Genomic DNA, 8,846 nt, shown 5'->3' on the forward strand with positions numbered 1-8,846 from the left:
AACGATGCCCACGCGTCACCATAACGTTGCGCGCGCGTTTTCGCTGCTTCACGCGTTGTCCTGGAAGCAGCCTGCTGCTGTTTTCCCTAGCTTCGACCACCCCCAGCTTGTTTGTTATTTTGCTCTTTGGGCCTGCTTAGAACAAAATCACCCAGGACACTTCACCTTGCCCCGTGCGGTTTTATTGTTGCGGTTTGTGACCGACCTGCCTTCCTGCCCTGTGACCTCTTGCCGTCGGTACCAAGCTCCATAAAAAAAGCTTCAAGTTCAGCCCGTTTGATTGACAATTTGCATATGTGGCGAAATATAGTTGCAACAACTCCGCGCAAAGATTCCGTGACCTGCAAGTAGGACAGAACCTAGCAAATCGCACACAGCCAGGTAAGGCGCATTGTTTTATTTCGGATCGAAGTCATGACTTTATGATTATTGTTGCAGCTCCTTTCGAAGACCGCAGGGAAAGGGCGGAAGCAGAAGTTGAAGAAGACGTAGGAAAAGGTAAGAAATCTGTCCGTCACCGGAAATTGGATCATTGCGTGACTCTCGCTTTCACCTCACTCTTGGGACTTGGTCGACTGGAGGATGTCAACATCGGAACCGAAGCGTCTTTCAACGAACCTGGCCACCATGTACGGAAGGTAAGGGGGAAAGGGGGGAGGTTCGGGACGGGGGTCGTATATGCTATTTTTATGTACAGTAAGGTTCAATCGCATAATTCTGCACTGAGACGGTGCACGTTAAGGGAGACTTTATGGGTTTTGGTGTAGGTCTTCGATTTATTTCGTTTGGCCTATTTCTGGAGGTTCATTCAGTCAGCGGGTTTCGAACAGTGTTGACCTGTTGTGCGCCACAGGTCTCGCGCGCACTACATTGTAGATGACCACCTCCAGCGGGACCAAGTTCAAGAAGATACGCCGTGGTAACCTTGATCCCCCTTGAATAACGCCCCGTAAATCCCTCTTCTCAACCCAAGAATCGCTGCAGGTCACGAAAGGATGAAGATATGCTTCTGTTCGGATCTGGACAAGTCTGTGCTGATCAGCAACTTCGAGAAGCGCGGCTGGGTGCAGGTTTCCGCCGACGACGATTGGAACTTTTACTGGGCTGGCACCGGAACGTGTCGTAACATCTTCAGCGTGGACAGCGGCTACCGGATGCACGACAACCAGCTGATCAACCACTTCCCCAACCACTACGAGCTCTCGCGGAAAGATTTGCTCGTCAAAAACATCAAACGCTACCGCAAAGACCTCGAGCGTGATGGGAACCCGCTCGCGGAAAAGACCGAGATCAACATTCCGGGAGGGTCAAAGTACCTCTATCTGGACTTTATCCCGGTAACGTTCGTCCTGCCGGCCGATTACAACATGTTTGTCGAGGAGTACCGCAAGAATCCGCAGAGCACGTGGATTATGAAGCCTTGTGGAAAGTCTCAGGGAGCAGGAATATTCCTGATAAATAAGTTGTCCAAGCTGAAGCGGTGGTCGCGCGAGGCGAAAACGTCGTTTCATCCCCAGATTGGGAAGGAGAGCTATGTTATTTCGAGGTGAGTGAGGGTTGCGAACAATTGTGATTTTGATGAATGCTAAAAAATACCTGGCATTTATTAAATCTAAATCTTTTTTTGGTAATTCCAATTTGTCATCATAAATTTGCATCTACAAATAGCAGTTACCTCCGTTCAAAATGACACTTTTTTATTGTGTAGTTAGCGCTTTGGTTGGCAAATGCATGTTTGGAATTAATATTTAAAGCTTGAATGTAAAAATTCTTAAGATAAAATCGATACTGCAGATATTTCCCATGATCCCTCATTTTGAAAATGTTTAGTATTTTATTTCGATTCCTCTTAGTATGATGGTCAAACCTTTAAATGTTTTTAAAACTATTTTGTGAGATTCACTACAGTGCGAAAGTGCATTGAATTTTTTTTTCGAAAATCGGTATTTCCTTAAAAGATTTTCTAATTAATTCTTGTATAGCACATTGTTAAAGAGTCAAAGAGTAGAATTTTACAATTTTCTTATTTTGAATTGGATAAAGCGTTGTCCATGTCGCAACCTTGCTCTATGTCAAATGCAGCATTTTTGTATTTGTTTTTCCATATAAATCTTGAGTCATACAAAATGGGCATGTGAATATTCAAAAATCTGTATCTTGAAAGGGATTTCTTGATCGATCTGGTGTCTTCAGCAAAGTTGTAGGTTTTGATAAGGACTTTTCAGAAAGGTACACGGAAAAACAAATTTCCCGATTTTTTTTATTTGGCTTAGAATCAATTAAATTTGAATTTCCACAATACGTATTTTTTATTTCGAGATTTTTTGATAAGTTTTAAGGGGTTTTCGAAAAAAGTATTTTATGAAGGAACAGCACGCCTGCAAAAGGTGGGAAAAGTTATCCTACAGATGGTTATCCTAGGAATAATTTATAGCGCTATGGCGGCCATCTTTATGGCATGCGGGATAACTTGTCATGGTTATCCCAGGAACAATTTTTAAGAGAGATTCCAAAAATTCAAAAAAAAAAAAAAAAACGAACTATTAACATTACTTGGACATGTTTCTTGGCAAAACTTACTGCCCTGCATTCCTGGAGTATGAAAATTTGGAGTGGGTCTCGTGGCGCAGGGGTAGCGGCTTCGGCTGCCGATCCCGATGATGCTATGAGACGCGGGTTCGATTCCCGCCTTATCCACTGAGCTTCTATCGGATGGTGAAGTAAAACGTCGGTCCCGGTTTCTCCTGTCTCGTCAGAGGCGCTGGAGCAGAAATCCCACGTTAGAGGAAGGCCATGCCCCGGGGGGCGTAGTGCCAATAGTTTCGTTTCATGAAAATTTGGATGTGAATGAAAAAAAAATCCAGAAATATTTGAACTTAGAATATTTTAATTAAAATATTCAATAAATTTGAAAATCCTTCTAGGATGGGACTCTGGCTCATTTCCTGGACATTTATTTAGGCAAAAATTGTTGCCCCACATTACTTGAGCATAAAAATACAACTTGGCATGAGGCCATGTGGTAGAACACAACTAGTTTTGCCTAAATAAATGTCCAGGAAATGACCCCGAGTCCCATCCCAGAAGAATTTTTAAATTTATTGAATATTTGAATTAAAATATTTGAAGTTAAAATATTTCTGGAATTTTGTTCCTCCACATGCCCTCATGCCAAGTTGTATTTTTATGCTCAAGGAATATGAGATAACAAGTTTTGCCTAAATACATGTCCAGGAAATGAGCCAGAGTCCCATCCTAGAAGGATTTTCAAATTTGTTGAATATTTGAATCAAAATATTTGAAGTTCAAATATTTCTGGAATTTTTTTCTACCACATGGCCTCATGCCAAGTTGTATTTTTATGCTCAAGGAATATGGTGCAACAAGTTTTGCCTAAATACATGTCCAGGAAATGAGCCAGAGTCCCATATTAGAAGGATTTTCAAATTTATTGAATATTTGAATTAAAATATTTGAAGTTCAAATATTTCTGGAATTTTTTTCTACCACATGGCCTCATGTCAAGTTGTATTTTTATGCTCAAGGTATGTAGGGCAACAAGTTTTACCAAAAATACATGTCCAGGAAATGACCCAGAGTCCCATCCTAGAAGGATTTTCAAATTTATTGAATATTTGAATTAAAATATTTGAAGTTCAAATATTTCTTGAATTTTGTTCCTCCACATGGCCTCATGCCAAGTTGTATTTTTATGCTCAAGGAATATGGGGCGACAAGTTTTGCCTAAATACATGTCCAGGAAATGAGCCAGAGTCCCATTCCAGATGGATTTTAAAATTTATTGAACATTTGAATCAAAATATTCGAAGTTCAAATATTTCTGGATTTTTTTTCATTCACATCCAAATTTCCATACTCCAGGAATGTAGGGCAGTAAGTTTAGCCAAGAAACATGTCCAGGTAATGTTAATTGTTCGTTTTTTGAATTTTTGGATTCTTTCTTAAAATTGTTTCTGGGATAACCATGACAAGTTATCCCGCATGCCATAAGATGGCCGCCATAGCGCTATAAATTATTCCTAGGATAACCATCTGTAGGATAACTTTTCCCACCTGCCTGCAAAACCATATTTTTGAAGAGCTGTCTTTATTTGACATCGTTGATCAGACGGCTCTTAAATCTAAATTTTGTGGAAAATTAGTTTTTTTTTGTGTCATCTAATAAGTCCTCATTTTCAACTCGCGATATCTCGGAAACTATTGGTTTGATTTTGAATGTTAAAATAAAGAAATCTTTGTGATTTTTTCTTGCTTTTTCTAATGAAACTTTTTCTTTCAGAATTAAGAGTAACTTTTCGTAAAGGCTAATAACACTGATTTTGGACATTTTAAAATGTTTTTGATTGAAAAGTGCAGAATATTTCACAAAAATGATTATTTTACATTGGAAATCAAACCAAACAGATTCCGAGATATTACTAACAAATTCAAAAGCAATTTGAGATTTTGCAACTTATTTTTTAAAATTTTGTTTAATTATATTTAGGGCTAGTGATTTGCATGTCAGATTGACAACTTTTTTTTAGAATATATTGTTCATAATAATATCCTACGAAATGCATGAATTGACCAAAAAGGTGCCCAAACCTTATTCAAAAAATCAAATTATTCGCTCTACAGCATTGCCTTGGCGTTCTCGATTACGAGATTCCTACTCGAAACTAAGTGTCCGAAGGCTTGATTGTTGAGGCAATTGCAAACCTCTTTTTACACCTTAGCTTCCATCCACCCCGGGATTCGAACTGACGACCTTTGGATTGTTAGTCCAACTGCCTACCAGTGACTCCACCGAGGCAGGGAGACGACTCCTACACCTGGACTGAGCTAACGACCTAACCTTTTTAGGTTAGTCCGGGGCCAACATTTACTTCCCGTCCGACGGAAGGCGTGATCAGACAAATCTCGTCTCGAAAAATGCCACCGGGACCGTCTAGGATCGAACCCAGGCCGACTGAGTGAGAGGCAATCACGCTTACCCCTACACCACGGTCCCGGCCCAAACCTTATCAAAATACTAAAATTTCCCTAATGCTGAAATGTAGGAAAGCAAACAAAATTTTGCTTTTTTTTACGTTTGGATTGTGCTTCTTTTTGGTGATATTTGAGCAAATGAAATGTTTAAAATCTCTTTAAAATTAAAATAGCTCATAAATTCAACTAACGGAAATTCGGCCAAATTTCCTAAAATATTCCAAAACAACTTTTTTTAAATAAATAGTTATACCAAAAAAACACATTTTGACGTATATTTTGTGAAATTTTTAGAGTACCGTAAAATTTCCATGATATTCCAATGTTTTGTATTTGGCATGCCGCGAAATTTCGATTTTTTGCCGTGAAAAATCACTAGCCCTAATAATATTTAACCATTTTCTCACATTTTTTTCCGAAAGATTTAAACTTCTAAAACTCCTATCGGTTGGCACCTGAATTTCTTCTCAACATACAGATTTCTTTAAAAATATTCACATGCCCATTTTGTGTTACCAATCCGCAAAATTGCATGGCTTCTCTTGATAAAAGAAATGCATGGACAAAGTTAATGTAAACATCCACTGACTTAAACGAAGACATAAGCTAAAAGCCCAAATCACCTTTGTTTTGGGTCCTGGAGAGCTAAATTCGGTTGAAATGGTGCAGAGTTATGATTTTTTGAAAGAAAATGGTTTTTGCGTAAGTAGATCAAAATTGTCATTTTCTGGACCACCCTAACAAGGCACGTGGCACGTCGAAAAACTCAGTTTTTATTTTGAAAAAATCATATCTCGGAAACGTGCTGTTCGACATCGCAATTTTTTTGTAATGTTATGTAAAATATTCCGAGGAATCCGATAAAAATATTTTCAGACATAGTCTCTTTGGTCCAAAAAATACGGGTCTAATTATTTTGGCAAAGGAACCCCCAGAAATTTTTTGAGCCCGATCGGTTAACTTTTTTATTCGGTTTAGGCTCGTTTCAAATGGAATTACTGTATTTAGTTATTAGTGAAATACGTCCACTAATTTTATGAGGCAAGTGATAATTGGTAATTCTGTTTTCAAATCAATATTTTATCAAAATTTTGCAAAAAAAATATACTCCACACAAAGTTTCTCCTCAGATACATCGAAAACCCCCTCCTGATTGGCGGCAAAAAGTTTGACCTACGCCTGTACGTCCTGGTGACGTCGTTCCGCCCCCTCAAGGCTTACCTGTTCCGGTTGGGCTTCTGTCGGTTCTGCACCGTCAAGTACGACACCAGCGTCACCGAGCTGGACAATATGTACGTGCACCTGACCAACGTGAGCGTCCAGAAGCACGGCGTAAGAATTGACAGAAATTGCTTAAGGGTTATTCGAGGTAATTGCATTGGCTTGATTCCAGGGTGAGTACAACAACCATCACGGCGGCAAGTGGAGCGTCCAGAACTTGCGCCTGTACCTGGAGGGAACCCGCGGGAAGGAAGTTACGGACAAGCTGTTTGGGGCGATCACCTGGTTGATTGTGCACTCGTTGAAGGCCGTCTCGAGCGTGATGGCCAGCGATCGGCACTGCTTCGAGTGTTACGGGTACGACATCATCATTGACAACGCGCTGAAGCCGTGGCTGGTGGAGGTTAATGCGTCGCCCTCGTTGACGTCGACGACGGCCAACGATAGGATACTGAAGTACAAGTTGATCGACAATATTTTGAACATTGTGTTGCCACCGGATGGTGTTCCGGAGTAAGTTTAAACCCTGCTTTGGCAAGTTCAAGGTGACTACTTGTCAAACGCAGGGCATGGCAATCTTTGATGGCATTTACAGTAAAGGGACGTTTTCTTTCAGTGTAAGGTGGAACAAGATCCCGAACCCGGAAATGCTGGGCAATTTTGACCTGCTGATCGACGAGGAGATTGCCGCGCAGGACGACGGAGCGCCCAACAACAACGGCAAAAGCAGATCCAACAACAACCGGTGGAAATGAGATTAAATCAACGACGACACGTGGTCACTTTTTTTTAATGTTTCTTTTTTTTATCTTTTCGATACTCGTTTTGCTCAATAATTCAGCTTTTATTTCTCATTGTTTTTTTTGTTGGTTTTTGTTGTTTAGCGCAAATTTGCTCTATTGACAATTGGTTTGATTCGACTAGTGAATTTCACTATTTTTCTCTCCTGCGGTTTCGTTTACAAATTGATTCAAATACAAATTACAAATGACGCGCTTCGTGTGCGATTTGTGTGGAACGTGGTTGTTCACTGCCAAGTAACAAATATTTAATTCGTCGTCGTCGTCGATTCGCTAATAAAAACAATTTAGTTAGTTTTGTGTGACTTTTTGTCGTTCAATCTGTTTGACGAACTGGTTCGAAATCATGACTTTCGTTAAACTGCTTCGTTAAATATTTCCTTTTTCTTCTCTCTTTCTCTATATAAGTTTTCTTTTTAGTTTTTGCTAGCATTTGTTTTTAAATCTTTTATCTTTATTCCATATGACTACAATTGTGCGAACGTTTTCTTATTTGTCAATTATTATCCCAAATTCTAAGTCTCGTAAAGACGCTTTAGTAGTAGATACTTACCGCGTGTTGCTCTTGCGAGAGAGATTTTGTGAGTGGTCTCGTTTGAATTAAATAGAACCCAAGATCTCTTTTTTAAATAAGTGTAGCGTGTATCAAGAATATCGTCAAACCAAAAAAAAAAGCTTAATATAGGGAACAATAGTAAATGAAACTTCAAACATGGATTTACATAGAGACGTGTAACATTAGGTAGATAATTAAAAAAAACTTAGTAAAAATTAACTTTTTAATTAATACATCGAAATCTTCATCTGAAATTTGTAATATTTCCATAGATATATAAATAATGATGACAAAATAAGAATCATTGAATAAAGAGAATTTCCATCGAGCACTTGATCTATTGGATCTTCTTGAAAGTATGGGAATTTTGTAAAATCTGCAACTTGCTAAAGATGTGTGCATTTCCTTTATTTAAGTTATTTTTTAAATAAACCATTCTCAATATCGTTTTGAAAAAATATCTTAAGAAGAATCTTTAAGAAACAACATTAAAATAAAAATAAAACAACAACGCTTTTGGAATTATTTGATGAAACATAAATTATATGAAAGCCAATTTATAGCTTTCATATAATTTTAATTCAAATTTCATATTAAAAACTATTTATTGTCTGCCATAAAATAAAAATAAAAAAAAAACAGTAAAATACAGTTATATACTTATATTTTGTCAATTATTAATATCACTTAATTTCCTTTTGAATCCATCAATTGACTTTCACATCAAAAATTAACTACATAAGTCATTACACATATTTTTTCTTGCTTACAAAAAATCTATCGCTTGATTTTAAACTCAAAAAAAAAATCATTGTAATATATTTTTGGCATTAAAAAAAAATTGATTTTGTTGAACCTGCAACTTTTTTTTCTCAAAACCAAGTATCAAAATTATTAACTAGAATATTTTAATATATTGTCGTTTAATTTAATTCAATTTATTTCTTTTCCAAAAAATGTCAAGTATATATATTTTTTTAAAGATAAATCAGACTAATTACTATCTTTTTTAAACTAACAAGTATCAGAAAACATTAATTTTCATTTGAAAACATTTAAATAAGACATTGTTATGACATGTTTTTCCTTGAAACATTTAACGACTTATTTTAAATTAATTGAGATTATACACTCACATAATCCAGAACAAAACTTTCAGTTTGATATTTGCCTAAAATCTAAGCTTCATTCTACAACCCAATTACCCGAAATCTTCAGAAAAAAGAACACAAAAAAATAATCATTTCCAGTAATCGTGAATTTAGTTCATGAATTTA

General features: G+C 37.4%; 1 protein-coding gene across 3 annotated transcripts; it reads left to right on the forward strand.

Moving 5' to 3' along the window:
* Nucleotides 1-227: 227 nt before the first annotated feature.
* On the forward strand, nucleotides 228-7,784 carry LOC6045584 (probable tubulin polyglutamylase TTLL1). Of its 3 annotated transcripts, none has more exons than XM_038257961.1 (6): nucleotides 228-381; nucleotides 439-638; nucleotides 974-1,546; nucleotides 6,123-6,324; nucleotides 6,386-6,726; nucleotides 6,830-7,784. In XM_038257961.1, exons 2-6 carry the CDS (start codon nucleotides 583-585, stop codon nucleotides 6,966-6,968), a joined length of 1,311 nt encoding a protein of 436 aa, XP_038113889.1. In that variant the 5' UTR covers nucleotides 228-381; nucleotides 439-582; the 3' UTR covers nucleotides 6,969-7,784. The 3 variants fall into 3 exon arrangements, with proteins under 3 accessions (XP_038113889.1, XP_038113891.1, XP_038113890.1); XM_038257963.1 differs by having other exon boundaries at nucleotides 439-498; XM_038257962.1 differs by lacking the exons at nucleotides 228-381; nucleotides 439-638 and adding an exon at nucleotides 820-919 and having other exon boundaries at nucleotides 985-1,546.
* The last annotated feature ends 1,062 nt before the right edge of the window (nucleotides 7,785-8,846 follow it).

This window comes from Culex quinquefasciatus, chromosome 2, assembly GCF_015732765.1.
Source record: "Culex quinquefasciatus strain JHB chromosome 2, VPISU_Cqui_1.0_pri_paternal, whole genome shotgun sequence".
Classification (NCBI taxonomy): Eukaryota; Metazoa; Arthropoda; class Insecta; order Diptera; family Culicidae; genus Culex; species Culex quinquefasciatus.